General features: G+C 44.8%; 2 protein-coding genes across 2 annotated transcripts in view; one reads left to right on the forward strand and one right to left on the reverse strand.

Moving 5' to 3' along the window:
* SCD5 (stearoyl-CoA desaturase 5) overlaps window positions 1–16,619 on the forward strand; it is a 157,688-nt gene that overhangs the window by 51,289 nt on the left and 89,780 nt on the right. The window lies entirely within an intron of this gene.
* LOC117197594 (uncharacterized) lies at window positions 4,754–14,806 on the reverse strand. The gene is made up of 3 exons (XM_033409980.2): window positions 14,341–14,806; window positions 8,011–8,131; window positions 4,754–5,455 (listed from the first exon to the last, which is right to left on the reverse strand). The coding sequence occupies exons 1-3, from the start codon at window positions 14,524–14,526 to the stop codon at window positions 4,995–4,997; spliced, it is 768 nt and encodes a 255-aa protein (XP_033265871.1). The 5' UTR covers window positions 14,527–14,806; the 3' UTR covers window positions 4,754–4,994.

The raw sequence follows: 16,619 nt of genomic DNA on the forward strand, positions 1-16,619 counted from the left end.
TCATCATGGTCTCAGAGGAAAACCAAAAAGAAAGAAAAAAGGCAAAGCGTACATCAGAGAATGAGAATTCTCTCCAAGAAAGAGAGATTTGCAGCACCTCATCTCAACAAAACCACTTTCATCTTCCTCCACTGAAGAGCACTCCTCAGCTTCCGAATGCTCTAGCCCGGTCACCTGGGATGTCCTTTTGGATAACTTCCTCTGGTTCTCGTTTTCCTTCAGTCTGGTCTTGCTTCCATAATTCTCTAATTCCAATACAATGGAGACCACTCAGTCGGCCAATTTCTCTCGTGTCCCGCTTGGCACATCTGGCTCCATTTGTCCTATAGGAACTCGATGCTGGTATCTCCAGTGTGGGCAATAGTTTCACAGAGCAATTCTTCCTAATAATGAAAACTCATACAGCACCTACTGCGAGCCAGGCATGGCTCTCTGCCCTTTATAGGTATTAAGGCATTTAATTTTCACAGCAACCTTAGGAGGTAGGTACTACTATCATTCCATTTTTGCAAACAAAGAAACTGAGGCATAGATTCAGTAACTTGCCCAGGGTTGTATGCCTGGTATGTGGCCAAGCCAAGGTTACGTAGCCTGCATTGAGTGTGTCTGTCCTCTTAACCACCGCTCTTTACTGCCTTTTACCTCTCTCAGTTACATGCAGTACTCTTCGATATTTTCTACTCTATATTCTATTTTTTTTTTAATGGTGTCTGGATGTGACTTGCAAAATGATTTCACAGCTCTACTGGGTACTGAAATGCAGCTTGAAAACCATTGGCTAGACCCTCTCTACTGGGAATGGACACATCAGGCTGCCTTAGACTGGCGCCCAAAACATTCCATTCACGTTTCTCCTTCTTCGGGTATCACGCTCACCCAGCAACCCGCTTAGGATTTAGCCTCCCATAAACGTCTACCCGCAGGGAAAGAATTCATTGGTTATGTGGACTTTGAGTATCCCTGCGAATTAGTGAATTGTCTCTCTGGTTTAGGCTGTGAGGCTGAATGATGTGATTCTGCCCCCAGGAAATGGATTTTTGAGAAATGGAGTCATCAGATCAGACTTCAGTGCCAGGGAGGCTGAGGGTTGTGCCCTGGACCTTGACAAAATCTTCACCGTCCACCCTGTGATGTCTTTTTCAGGACAGCCTGCGAGATTTCTTCCTGGGGCGGTGATTCCCAGCTTTGAGGAGGGACTGCGGGAGCATGATTTAAATTTCCACGGCTCTGAGCCTCATTTGTTCTGCAGTCAGAAATAGAGCTGTGCGCCCTTGTTCCTTGTCTAATATACGTCCTCACTGACTCACGTAGTCAGAAAAGAATGGATGCTCCTTTCCCACCTCACTTTATTATGCGACATGAATAAATGCAACACAGAACCTGCAGATAATTGATTGAAATGCGATCCCCCTTTCCCTCTCGCTCCAGCCGCTCCAGCCGGTCTCTCTCGGAAGATGGTCTCCAGTGGGGTCAGGTCTGCATGCATTATGCGTCTCTGTGATTATGCATTGAATTCTGGAGAACTAGCAAGCGATACCTAAATTCTTCAAGCATGTTTGGTTATGCTAAATAATTGATTGCATCTTTTATTTATAAAAATTTACTTGCTGGAAATTCAGGCATAGGTTTTGCCAACCCATCTCCTCTATTAGATTGCAACTTCCCGGTATGAAATCCAAAAACTCACCTACAGATTTCAATCTTTGAAAGCTCTTAGGCAGGTCGCCAGGATGAAGCTTGCGTTCCAGACAAGTGAGACTGGCCTGAAGCCAACAGACACCTGTCCTGACTTCTTCCCACGGTCGGTTGTGGGGATAAAGCTTGCCAAGGCCTTCAGTGCTTGGGGAAACCTATTTCCAAGTTTATAGCCTCAGTAGCTCCCAAATGGCAAGCAGCTAGGGACTTTCTGGATCTGGACAAATGTAATCATGTATAAGCCCACCTAGGTGGTCTGAGTGGAAGGGTAATGTGAGCAAAAAGAACTATGGGTAACTGGGGGAAAAGAGAATTGCACAAAGAGGATGTTTTTTGTCTTGAAAAGTATATTCTGGAGGAATGGGGAATAGAATAAATGTAATTAGCATTTCCAACAAACACAATTAGTGATGTCTCCCTGTTGCCCTTTTAAATTTTATTGAATAGAGGAAGATGGATGTGAACAGTCAGCAGGCCTGTGACTTTTCAACTCGTTCTTAGGAAATAGTCCTCACATCATTCTAAGTTGCACTCTGTCTCAATTCAGAAATTAGAATATGAGAATCAAACCTTTAAACTTGATTTAATGTCAACTCTCCTATTCAATTCCCAATCTCAAACCTGCATCAGGCTGGGAGTCGGCCGTGGGAGGGGTTAGTGGGTAAATGACAGCATCTGTGGTCTCTGCATTATGCTTTTTCCCTCCCCACAATTTTCAGTTTGCTAGCTAGTTTCTGAATCCCCCAGGATTGGGTGGGCAGGTTAGGGACAAGGGACTCATAAAGGTTGGTTTCCCACTGTCTGAGCCAGGCCAGTGTTTGATGGACTCTTTCCCTTGTTGGGCATTGTGGTAGGATCTTCAGAAACCTCCATTATTGGCCCTCTCTCTCCTTCAGTTCTCTGGGTATAGGGAGGTGCATCTTTATTCCGGGAAATCCGTTGGGATTTCTTTCTAAGATCCTATCAATCCAGTGCACACCTCCACATTCTTGCTGCTGCGGTCTTTCTGCCCCTGTAGGTAGTCCTACAAGACAGGATCCAAGCTGACCCTACCCCAGCTGTCTCTTCAGAGTGACCACATTTGGTCCACAAGACACACTTTACCCCGGAAACCCCACAAGAGCATACCAGCCCCCCCATTCCCTTCTCTCCTACTGTCACAGCCCTCTCTGGGTGTAGAAGGCGCGAATCTAGGACCCATTATGTGTGCTGTTTCCCAGCTGTAGTTCAAAATTCTCCATGTGGTCCACATAAGCCCACTTCACTGGGCTTGAGATGAAGGAGATACAGCTCTGTCCCCTGTTTCCCTGGGGGCATTCAGGGGGATGCTCACAGCTCATTAACAATTCTTTCTAAAAAAGCTGCTCTTCACCTATCTCTCCTGCCCTTCCCTTTTATATTCTCGATTTGAATGAGGCATCCAAGAATGGTGGAGCCAGGTCCTGATAATTTCCTTTGTGAATTCTGTATAAGGGGGTTTGTTTCAAATTCATGTGAGTATCTGATATCTGTCGTATTGGTGCCTCAGGAAAAAGAGAGGCAGAAAGAATCCTCTGTTTATTACATAAACAATAGAGAAAAAGGTAAAAGTATACATTTCAGTTATCGCTTGTTGAATAACACCCTGCCCTGCAACTGAGTGGCTTAAAACAAGAGTGATGCGTCCTTTCTCCTGGTTCTGGGGGTGGCTGGGCTGCTTCTCTGCTGGTCTCACCTGGGCTGGCTCCTGCCTAGCTCAGCTGGAGGGGCAGCCATCACTCACACTCACACGGCTGGCACTTGGCGCTGACTGTTGGCTGGGCGCCTCAGTTCTTTCTCAGGGCTTCTCACTCTCTGGTAGGCTAAACCGGCTTCCTTACTTGGTGATCCGGGCAGCGTTTCAAGAGACCAAAGCAGAAACTATAAGGCTTAGGCTCTGGAAATCACACAGCATCACTATCCTATGTTCTGTTGGCCAAAGCCAAATCACAAGACCAGCCTAGATTCAAGAGGTGGGAAAAAGACTCCACCTTTAGCATTTCTAGCTTTTGGCTGTCCTCAGTTCACTACAGAGAATTCCGCCTCTGCCAGCTCTGGTTCTAGTCTTTTTCTGAGCAGATTTGGAGTAAAGGATTAGGGGAAGAATGAAAAATGAGTTTATATTGGTTTTATTCAGCTTACATTTCGAAGAGTAGAAAGGAAGAGAAAAGATCCAGAAGGTGGGAGAAGTGGGGAGAAAAAGCAGAGGCACTGTGGCTGGCTTTGGGCAAGCATTGGGGGGGGGGGGCGGGGGCGGGGAATGGACCACAGGCTGGGAACTGGGAGCCCTGCGTTTAGAGAACAGGCCAGACTGGTTTTTCTGTTCATGAAGGTATGAGCAGGTCACTATCTCTGTGTGAATTGGAGCCTATTGTGAAATAGACTTCATCACTGATTGGTTTCCTCTTGCGGCCTGGCTTAAGTGGATACCATGGGATGCTATCCTGATACTGACTCCTTAATGCCCAAACGCAGCACTGGTGGCCTCTCCTTCAGCCTGTCCCCCTGGACACACACCTCCCACTCAATCCTTTCTCTCCTCTGACCTTGTGCTCACAGGGAAGGTTAGCATCAACAAAGAGGGGTGCAGGGTGCTGGCAAAACAGCCCCAACTTGAGGTGGGGTTTCAAGACCAGGTGAGTGGGAGAAGCAAGGGGTGATTAGCTGAGGGATGATTAGCTCCATTGCTCTGCTCTGCTGTGAGCTGCAGATTCAAGACTCAGGGTCTGTCATTAAAAAACAAACAAAATTTCTAAAGCCTTTAGAAGTGGTTTAAAATGGTCTTTTAAAAAATAGTGAATGCTTTATGTGTATTTATCTGGAGTCTAAGTTGAAAGGGCCCTTGTTCCCCAACAGATGTCCACAGGAGGAAGGGAGGGAAGGCTGGAGACCTGCGTTGCTGAGCAATGAAGTGCCCGGGGCTTGTTTTCAGCCTGCAAAGGTGAGCAGGCTCAGATGGCAGATTGTTGAAGCTGACAAGCACCCTTAGGGGGAAGCTCAGAACCTTTACGTGCCTTATATTTTAAATGAACACACAAAATCTATAGAATAATTTATTTTTCACTTTCAGAGAATAGATGTACACCTGCCTTGAAGAGAATATTTCACGCTTAAAAAAATAAAAAGCATTTTTTAATAATTGTGGCTTTTCGTTAACAAGGCTGAGCACAAGCCTTTCCAGCGGCCCCTGACCTCCACCATCTGACTCTCACCTAAATTATTCTATAATCCGTTTGTCCCCTTTGAAACCTTTGCCCATCTGAATCCTAAGCACGTTTCTTTCAGCACACACAGGGCTGTATACACTTTAGAGCGGGGCGGTGAGTTGGGAGCGCCCCCAAATCACTTTCCCCTTTGCTAACCTTTCGCACGGTCTCCACAGCCGGGCCACCTCCGCAGCGAGACCAGCAGGCTGAGCGGGTGACCACGGTCTCACTGCCCGGAGGCTGCCGGTAGGGGGAGCTGTGTCTGCACCTCCAGGCACCAGTGCAATGACACTCCCAGGCGTCATAAATTGTTAAGACGTTTGAAGCTGGAGGGGATGCTTTCTCTTGCCCATGCAGAATCTGTGGTCCAGACAGGGGGGTTAGTGGTGGGAGTAGGGCTGAAATACAGGCCTCTTGACTTCCGCCCTGGGATCCCCACCCTCCCATCTTCCTCCTTTGCACACTGTCACCCCAGACCACTTGCGTGACGTCAGTTATCTTGCCGGCGTTGAGGGGAAGATGACTTGCATGTGGAACTGTTAGAAAAGAACAGAAGATGGTAAGGTGCTTCCTGCGATTTGCCTGGGAAATCACAATCTCGGACTTTTGCATTTGACCTCACAGAAACAGTCAGTTGGGAACTAGTAGGGATAAGATTAAAGTGTATTTTCTTTTGATAGTCCAAAATAACACACTTGTGGAAAAAGTTACAATTGATTACAAATCATCAAAAAGAGGTAATGCCATGAGGGGCAATATGTTATGGTGTCCATCCCCAATTCTGTTACTACTAAGTGGGCGATCTTGGCTAAGTTTCTAAAATTCACTTTGTCTCATCCATAAAATGGGATAATATTGTTGGTGAAGATTCAATGAGATAGGCATATAAAGTGCTCATCTGAGCTCATGGCCCATTCTAAGCACTCAGTAAGTGCCAACAACAACAGCAATAATAATAACAATAGCAGCTAATTGGCATCTATAACTTGGACCTGCAATGTAGTTGTGTCTAGTCCAATGGAGAAATGCCTCTTCTCCTCACCAGTTGGGTATATAGCTCTTCAGAGTAGCTTCTCTGCCATCTCCCTGTAGCCTCTCCAGAGACCAAAGTTGTGGCCGGGAGTTAGCGAGGGTAAGGGAGTGGGGAGTGGGTGTGGTGGGGCAGAAGGGGTGAATGTGTGGCTCTATAGTCGAAGTTTGTAAGTCAGAAAGAACTGAGCGAGGGAGGAAGCATGCTGGGGTGCATGCTTCCCCAACTGGGGATGCTTCATCTAGGCAAGGGAAAAAAAGGCCAAGAAATGACTTTTTTAAAAAGTCATTTAAACATTTTTAAAAAGTCAACAGTGACTTTTTTAAAAAAGAGAAATCTTTTGGCCGTTTTTTTATCAAGTAATTTGATAAATGTTTAGCATTTTTTGTACATTTCTTAGTTTTTGTTGTTGTTTTACCATCTCAGGGGGTGCCTGCAAAAGGGAGATGTATTTCTAGATAGTGGGTGTTCTTTGAGCTAATTAAATTGACCTTATGTCCATTCTATAACATGTTTCAAATACTTAAAAATTTTTAAGTTGAGATATAATTGACATATAACATTGTATTCGTTTTAGGTGTACAACATAATGATTTGGTATACATGCATATTGCTAAATAATCACCACTGGAAGTCTAGTTAACATCCCTCACCTCACATAGTTACAATTTTGTTTTCTTGTGATGAGAGCTTCTCAGCAACTTTCAAATATACAATGTTACTAACTGTAACTACTCTTACTCTCAAATACTTAAGTTTTGTTTCAGTTTGTTTAATTTAATCTTACCTTGTCCATGACCTTGTTTTCCTCCCCAGCCCTCTACTCCATTATGCCCTTGATAACATCTTGACTGGTTCCTTCTTCTCTTTTCAGAGTCTGACCCAGTCAGACCCAGTCTGACTGTGTAGAATGCATGGAGACCGCAGTATGTAAATGCTGCCTTAGCAGAAAGGCATACTATAAATCAGAAAGGCAAGCGTGAAAATACCTCCCCTGATTGTTTTCCAGTAGCACGTTATGCAACACTGAATAATTGCTGGGTATATTTGACAAATCAGGAATACAGTTCATTAGGGAGCTGGGGGACTCAAAAAGCAGGATGCCTTCAGGAAAATTTATGAGGGGATTACTGTGTGCAGCCACCAGTAAATAGGGCGCCAGGAATCTGAGCTGAACTGATGATCTTCCGCCTGAGTGGGACCTGTGTCCACTGAGCAAAACTTTCTTGAGTCCAAGTGACTTAGGGGAGAAATTGTTTGTGATAAAAAGAACGGATGAAAAAAAGGAACATCCAGAATCTCTAGGGAATGGAACCAAATCCTTAAGAGCCATATTACCTCTACTACATTCATGGTCAAAACAAAACAAAACAAAACAAAAAACCAGAACATGTCATTCACACAAGAAAACAAACCCTTGGAAAAGGATTCAGCCTCACTAGTAATCGTGGAAACTTAAAGCACAAAATCATGCAATGCCAGTGAAACTGGTAAAAGTACATTATAATTACAAAATCAAAATCTGGCAGGCTTTTGAGAAAGCTGTTTGTCTACTGACATAAATTAGTACAATATTTCTGGAAAGCGACATGGCAAAGTGTAGTGAGCCATGCGGACTGTCACATCCTTTGGCCCGATAAACATGTGTTTGAGACCATATCCTGGAGAAATAACTCAAAAAAAGAAAAATAAGGGAAAAGAAACCAGAAAAGGAACCCCCAAATACCTAAAAGTCATAAAGTAAAAAATTATGGTATAAAAATAAAATATAATATTACTATTAAGAATGATAAATTTGTATATTCTGAAAACAAATAGAAAAGTTGATATAAAATAATGCTAAGTGAAAAATAGTTCGAGCTCAAATCTTATGAACATTGAACATATATTAAAAAAATGCCCAAGAAACAATAAAGCTAAGAAGAGATGATTCAGTTTTGTTACATGGCAGGGTGAGAAGTGAATTTGAGTCTTCTGTTGCTTTGGTGTTGTGTTTAATCCCTCATTACAAAATTGGTTAAAAACACAGTTTTATAGGCTGCACTGTATGTTGATACTTACCGAGGACAGAAAAGAGGTAAATCCTTCCGTCTCCATCTTGTGGTTTCTGACAGCTGCACAGATCGTAAACATGAGCTGGAATCACACAGAAACGGCATTCTGGCGCTGCACAAATTCCCTGCTGATTATACAGAGAGAGAACGTGTGATTACCAAGAGCCTTGAATGGCTGTAGGAGAAAATCATATCGGATTAGCTATCTGGTTGGCTCATCTGATGCCAGAGCTTTACCTCCCTCGGATCTGGTGCTTGCATTACTTGGGGTTTTTCTGAAGTGAGGGAGGCAAAGTGTTGGCTCCTTTCTCCCCTTGTAAGAATTTCCCCCTTCATTAAGCCAATACCACATTTCCCCATCATAGGCCTCCTTTTCCTTCTGGTCTGATCCTTCTTGCCCCACAAGCTCGGCATCCTCTGATGGTTATTTTTCCTCCTATCCACCTCTAACAGAAAAAATAATCCTAATAAAATATAGTCACACATTTCCTCAAAGTAGCTAGATGTTCTTTTTTTTTTTTTTTTTTTTTTTTTTGTGGTACACGGGCCTCTCACTGTTGTGGCCTCTCCCGTTGCGGAGCACAGGCTCCGGACGCGCAGGCTCAGCGGACATGGTTCACGGGCTCAGCCGCTCCGCGGCATGTGGGATCTTCCCAGACCGGGGCACGAACCCGTGTCCCCTGCATTGGCAGGCGGACTCTCAACCACTGCGCCACCAGGGAAGCCCTAGATGTTCTTAATTAAGGGTTGAGACACAGACGTCATTTTATTTAATAGTGGCCGCTTTTCTTTTCGTCCTTACACACGTGTAAGCAGGCACTAAATTTCATCGGTCTCTCCCATATTTGCTTCTTTGCAGCAGCAGAGATACCTGAATCTCTGTACTTTGACACAGAATTCTGCTTACATCAGGCAGTTCTCAGAGTCGGAGAGGGTGGCGGGCCTCTTCAACCCCATCTGCTTTCACATGAAGATTAAATACGCGCGTGAGACCCAGAATGGAGAAATTCACGTTTCCATCCGCACGTGCACAAGATGCTTCATTAGCGTGTGCTTCCCAGGCAGACAAGAGAACGGACAGAGACCTTCATGACTTTTTACCTGAGAAGTTGTTACACAGAGTTCTCAGGCTGTTGTTTCTAAATTCTTTCTTCCCTCTCTTCCCTTTCTCATATTTTTCTTCCTTTTTATTTCCTCCACAAATGAGAGGACTTTGAGATAGTAAGGTAACACTTATTAAGCATGTGCTCTGCATCAGGCATACTTACATATATTAACCTATTTAATCTTCACAACCACCCTATGAGGTAGTTGGGGACAGTTATTATCACCATTTTATTTATTTATATTTTAATTGACATATAGTTAATTTACAATGTTGTGTTACTTCTGGTGTACAGCGAAGTGATTCATATATATATATATATATATATATATATATACATATTCTTTTAAAATTGTTTTCCATTATAGATTTACAAGATATTGAATACAGTTCCCTGTGCTATATGGTAGGACCTTGCTGTTTATTTTACATATAGTAGTGTGTATCTGCTAACCCCAGACTACTTTCTCCAGATCCTCACCCCCTCCCCCCTCCCCTTTGGTAACCCTGTTTGTTTTCTATGCCTGTGAGCCTGCTTCTGTTTTGTTTTGTTTTGTTTTGTTTTTTTGCGGTACGCGGGCCTCTCACTGCTGTGGCCTCTCCCGTTGCGGAGCACAGGCTCCGGACGTGCAGGCTCAGCGGCCATGGCTCACGGGCACAGCCGCTCCGCGGGCATGTGGGATCTTCCCGGACCGGGGCACGAACCCATGTCCCCTGCATCGGCAGGCGGACTCTCAACCACTGCGCCACCAGGGAGGCCCAGCCTGCTTCTGTTTTGTAAATAAGTTCATTTGTATCATATTTTAGATTCCACATGTAAGTGATACCATATGATATTTGTCTTTCTCTGACTGACTTCACTTAATATGATAATCTTCGGGTCCATTCATGCTGCTGCAAATTTCATTCTTTTTTATGGCTGAGAAGTATTCTGTTGTGTATCTATACCACATCTTCTTTTTCCATTCCTCTGTCTATGGACACTTAGGTTGCTCCATGTCTTGGCTGTTGTAAACAGTGCTGCTATGAATATTGGGATGCATACATGTGTTCCAATTAAAGTTTTCTCTGGATATATGCCCAGTAGTGGGATTGCTGGATCATATGGTAACTCTAATTTTGGTTTTTTAAGGAACCTCCATACTGTTTTCCATAGTGGCTGCACCAATTTACATTCCTACCAAGAGCATTTCTCCACACCCCCTCCAGCGTTTGTTATTTGTAGACTTTTTAATGATGGCCGTTCTGACTGGTGTGAGGTGATACCTTGTTGCAGGTTTGATTTGCCTTTCTCTAATAATTAGCGCTGTTGAGCATCTTTTCACGTGCCTATTGGCCATCTGTGTGTCTTCTTTGGAAGACACTTAGGCAGTTTACTTAGGCATTCTGCCCACTTTTTGATTGGGTTGTTTGTTGTATGAGCTGTTTGTATATTTTGGAAATTAAGCCCTTGTAGGTTGCATTGTTTGCAAATATTTTCTCCCAGTCCGTAGCTTGTCTTTGCATTTTGTTTATGGTTTCCTTTGCTGCGCAAAAGTTTATAAGTTTGACAAAGGTCCCATTTGTTTATCTTTGCATTTATTTCTATTGCCTTGGGAGACTGACCTAAGAAAACATTGCTACGATTTATGTCAGACAATGTTTTGCCTATCCTCTCTTCTAGGAGTTTTATGGTGTCATGTCTTATATTTAAGTCTTTAAGCCATTTTGAGTTTATTTTTGTGTATGGTGTCAGGGTGTGATCTAACTTAATTGCTTTACATGTAGCTGTCCAGCTTTCCCAACACCACTTGCTGAAGAGACTGTCTTTTCTCCATTGCATATTCTTGCTTCCTTTGTCGCAGATTAATTGACCATAGATGTGCGGGTTTATTTCTGGGCTCTCTTTTCTGTTCCATTGATCCATATGTCTGTACCAATATGATGTTGTTTTGATTATTATAGCTTTGTAGTATTGTCTGAAGTCTGGGAGGGTTATGCTTCCAGGTTTGTTCTTTTTCCTCCAGATTGCTTTGACAATTCTGGGTCTTTTATGGTTCCATATACATTTAGGATTATTTGTTTTAGTTCTGTGAAAAGTGTTGTAATTTGATAGGGATTGCATTAAATCCCCTATCCCCATTTTATGGCTGAGGAAACAGTCACCAAGAACCTAAGTAACTTGTCCAAGTTCATGACATGGTAGAAACAAGCTTCAAACCCAAGCAGTTGGCCCAAAGTGCAGGCTTGGGACCACTGAACTTCACTGCCTCGTGACAGTGAACCAGGCCTAGCTTACCCATGCTCTGGGAAGAGAAGACCAAAGTCAGAAAGAGGAGTGAGGTAAAGAGGTGTGTGTATGTGTGTGTGTGTGTGTGTGTGTGTGTGTGTGTGTGTGTGTGTGTTAGACAGACGTGTTGTTCTCTCATTTACTCTGTGATTACACCGAGTTGCTTAACCTCTCCATTTCTTAGTTACCTCATTTGTAAAATTGCAGGATTTATTAATAGTACTTAACCCGTCAGAGGGTCGTTGTGATGACTGAATGTGTCATAAAGTTCTTAGAATCGGGGCTATGCAGAGTGACTGTGATTAATCAATGTTAGCCATTATCATCCCCGTCATCATTCATGCCAGTGTTTGGGGGCCACTGCTCCACCTCTTTCTCCTAGGCTGATAGTGATGCAAATAGTGTTTCTAACAAATTCCGGTGCCACTGCTGCTTCTAGAACCACACTTTGAGAACTACTGAGGAAGAGGATCCAGAGCTCTCCTATCCAAGCCGTGCGAGTTCTATTTCTTTCTATAAGCTCTGTTGGAATATTTTCATTTTCTAGAGTGAGGGGACCCAGGGACTGTGCCCCAACCTGCAGGGCTGTCAAAAACCCGTGAAAAATGCCATCTCAGAACCTAGCCAGGGCCTGAATTTCATCAGGATCTGACAAGTGGTGAAGTTTCAGCCACAGGGAGACACAAGCCAGTGAGAAGACCGGGGGTAGCAAATGTTGAACACAAAATAGGCAGAGAAACACATCTGGATGGGTGGCTCCATGTTTAAAGACAGCAGATGATTTTGGAAGTAATGGGAGAGGAGAGAAAAGAATCTTCCTCCCCTAAAAAAAATGGCCTTTGAGCAAAGATGAAGGTGATAAAGGAAAGTGAGGAGAGGAGGGGAGGGACCCTAATGACAACATTCATGGTTGGTATTATAGGGCTTGTAAGAGGTAAAAGCCTGAGGCACCTGGGTCTGGCCCAGGCAGATGACGACTTGCCTTTTCCAACGTAAAAGATGAGATTATGTAAATGAGAAAAAAGTGGGAACTACAGTCATTTTCCTACCTCTGGGGAGGAAGGGGAGTGAGGAATAAGTCAGCCTGTTTGGGGTCCTGACAGTTTTGTGGCTGCCAGTTTCAGCGGTCTGGATTCTCTCTAGCCCACTCTCTGTCTTAGCAGGTGGAGTGTGATGGGGCTCCTTGCCCAGGGCTCCAAACCCTAGAATCCACACCCATCAGAACTGCGCTACATCCCAGCACCTGGAGAGGCTCTGTGAGGGATGCAGATAAGCTCTGAAAATAAGGTTCCACTTCCAGGCTGCAAGCGCAGAGCTGGGATGTGACTCTAAGTCCCCAGCTCTGAGCCCCTAGATGTCTATACTGTAGTTGCTGCGGTGGTGATGGTGGCTGTTTCCAGGGCTCTCACAGCCCCAAGCCCTGTCCTGGAGTGGCTCATAGCAAAGGCTGTGAGGAAGCTACTCTACGTTGTGGGGAGGGAGAAGGAGGGAGCTGGTGGCCCGCTCTGCCCACACCCACCCTGCAAGCTCCTCAGAGCCGTCCTAGCCAGGCTGGGCACGTGCCAGGCCTCGGTCCAGCAGTGGCATTCTGCACCTTGGATTCCTGACAAAGGCAAAATAATTGCTGCTTACAGCTACATCCAGCTGACTACCAAGACTAAGCACGGGGAAGAACTCTGCTGGTACCCTCCACACCCCGCATCCCCAGCTTTCTGCTGTCAAGAATGGCAGACTTCATAGTGAGAGGCCCACGCACTGTGATGAAGAGTGGCCCCCACTTGCCACAACTAGAGAAAGCCCTCGCACAGAAATGAAGACGCAACACAGCCTAAAATAAATAAAAAAAAAAAAAAAAAAAAAAGGCGGACTTGGCTGGTCCTCTGCATATCAGTCATCAAGTTGAGAATGAAAATGAAATGAAAGGAGTTGAAAAGCACTAAAACATCTAAATGTCCATCAACAGATGAATGGATAAAGGGGATGTGTTGTGTATATATATATACATACATACATACACACAATGGAATATTACTCAGCCATAAAAAGGAATAAAATAATGCCATTTGCAGCAATATGGATGGACCTAGAGATTATCACACTAAGTGAAATAAGCCAGACAGAGAAGGACAAATATCATACGATATCGCTTATATGTGGAATCTAAAAGGAAAAAAAAATGACACAAATGAACTTATTTCCAAAACAGAAAGAGACTCACAGACACAGAAAACCAACTTACGGTTACCAAAGGGGAAAGGGGGGGTCGGGGAGGGATAAATTAGGAGGCTGGGATTAATATACACACATATATACACTACTATGTATGAAATAGGTAACCAACAAGGACCTACTGTATAGCACAGGGAACTATATTCAATATTATATAATAACCTATAAGGGAAACCTATCTATCTATCTATCTATATCTGAATCACTATGCTATACACCTGAAACTTACATGATATTGTAAATCAACTATACTTCAATAAGTTTTTTTAAAAAAAGAAAAGCACTAATACACCCTGGTGGGGTGGAGCAGGCCGGTTTGGTCTTTGATGGGTCTTGTGGTGGGAGTCGGGGTTTGGGGGAGTGAGGAGATGGGAGGGGGGCTTCTGTATAGACAGAAACGTTGACTTGCTTGGAGGCTGTCAGCTCTTGACTGGAACCTTCCCTGGAAGAAGCAATTTTTCAAGAGCGTATGCTCTTTGTGTTCAAGAAGATGATGGTATATTTAAAATGCTTTCTCCTAAACACATCCCTTCCACCCCTCCCCGCCACTTCCATGAATTCCAAGAATGTTTACTATTCCACTGACAAACTCTTCTTTATTCAGACTTGTGGGATTCAGAGCTGTGTGCTGGTGCTCTTGGTGGTGAGGTGAAAGCCAGAGCTGATGGCTGCTCTCAGAGAGCTTACAGATGAGCCTATCAGGCGAGGCATAAATACAAGAAAAGGTAACTGACCTTCTGCAGGACCCTCAGTAATCCCAACCTGGTGTTCAACAGCCATCTGCCCGATCTCCACCTCTGGCCCAGCCTCCGTGCTCCCCCGACGGCCCCCTTGGCTCTGTCACTACCTGCGGTACAGCTTCTCTTCTCTACTGGCAAATGCTGCTTTCCACTTCCAGCCCAATCGCATCCCTCTGCCATCTGAACAGGAACCAACTTGCCTCCACAGACTTGGCAATCTACCCCAAGCCTTTGGGATGGAAACCTCTTGGTAACTTGGATTCTTTAATTTCAGGGTTACCCTTTTTAGCTTTTGAAGACTCAAAGATGGTTCCCTCACGTGTGAGGTAGATGGGTGAGGTATAGATGAAAAAACCGTGGCCTTGGCCACACGGAATTTCTGGCGCTTCTCGAAGCACTTCCATACCTTCCTCCCCGCCTCTGCCTGGGAAATCCCCATTCTTTCTCAAAAACCCAGGTCAGAAACCACATCCTCTTTGCAGCTGTCCGGACAGATGCAGCCACAACTTCTGTAGCTCTTCATCTCCCTCTTGGTTTGCTAGCTTCCTCCTGGGCCCTGAGGTGTCACCATCAGAGATGAAATCTCCCTCAGTATTTCCTCCTGGGGCTGCAGCTTCCAGCGCTGGTGCACTAGTTAGGTCCCCTTTGAGATCCTCATATTCGTGTTGTGCTGGGGATAACAGGCTTGATTTTGATTTAAAAGATGATTTCTTGGCTTACGATGTAACCTTTGCAAGTGACCTTCCTGGACAGTGAGGACGGAATGGTCTTGAATCTGGAAGTCGGAGCATCTGCTCTCCTACTGGTTGAAGAAGTGTCTTAAACATGAAACCTGCTGTAAATGGGAATAATAAACAGTGGTTCTCAACCTTGCCTACACTTTGGAATCACCTGCAGAGCTTTAAAAATACCAGTGCCGGGCCCCACCCCCAGAGGTCTGATTTAATTTGTCTGGGTGCATCTGTGGCTCCAGAGACTTTTGAAAGCACCCTGGGTGACCCTGGTGTGCTGCCCAGGTTGGGAGCAGCTGTGCGGACAGCCACCTGATGAGTCTCTTCAGGAAGGAGGAGACCCTTAATTGGTAACTCGGGGGCCATGCAATGCCAGGGAAGAATTGTGAGAACTAAAATATGTTAAAGGAAAAAAAAAAAAGGACAGGTAGACAAAAACAGGACCTACACAGGTAAATTCAGAATGATGATTCTTAAATGGCTTAACCTACTGGACTAGAACAAGGTGGGAAAAAGATGCAGAGGAGATAAGAGAGTTGCTCACGGAAAAGCTCAAGTCCAAAGAGGAGAAGCTGAGAGCAGCTGAACTTTCCCAGACCCGGGGAAATGCCACTTGGTGAGGGATTTACCTATGAAGTCAGAACAGTTTTGACTGGCTGTTGGGAGGTGTCTAAGGGGCAGGCAGGAAAGACCATTAGTTCTCAAAAACACAAAAAGGGAACCAAAGTCTAGAGCAGCCCCTGTCCCTGGGAGATGAAAGAACATTCACAGAGGCTGGGGGTGCGTGTGAGCCATGACTCCTGATTTGGGGAGGCTGGGGGTGAGGCCTGGACGCTCAAAGAGGGTGAGGATGAGTGCCTGTCTGAGCACTCAGCTGCTGGGCCAGGGTGCACGCTGCAAGGTCACTGCTCTCACTGTGCTCTGGGAGACTGGCATCCCTTCCAGAGACAATGCAGGTGGTACCCTTTGCAGGTGGGCAGCACTGTGGCATGCCCACTGCATGTCGTTGTTGCACCAAAATCCCCACGTCCTATAGTCAAGTTTGGGGTTTCCCTTGAATCCAAGGATGAAGAGACATGAGTTGAGAATCTGATTGGTCTTGCTGGTGGGGAAGGCTCTCTGCCCTTGGCTGGGAACCCAGGAGCCTCAGACATGAGATAGGGTGGCCCCTTCTATAACACACCCCTCATTTATCTTGTGATGACTGTAACGATAAATAGGTCCCACTCCATTAGAGATGGGTCAGCCTCCACCCCGTAGGACAAGCCTGGGCAGCAATGATGGGTGCCCTTGAGAACTTTGGAAGTGTGGAGGAAAAAGAAAAGCTGTCTTGTTTTTCTTGACCCATCAAGATTGATTCGTGGCAGCTCCTAGGGAAAGGGACCAGATGAGCAGGGTTATAGATGTGACAGGAATGTGCCACGAAGCATAGGCTTCATCCAGCCTAGTATATTTCAAACTGCACATTGTAACCTAGTAGTGGGTGTGAAACATTTTAGTTTGCATTGTGACCATTATTTTAAAAATAATCAAATAAACAGA

Source organism: Orcinus orca, chromosome 4 (genome assembly GCF_937001465.1).
Source record: "Orcinus orca chromosome 4, mOrcOrc1.1, whole genome shotgun sequence".
Taxonomy (NCBI): domain Eukaryota; kingdom Metazoa; phylum Chordata; class Mammalia; order Artiodactyla; family Delphinidae; genus Orcinus; species Orcinus orca.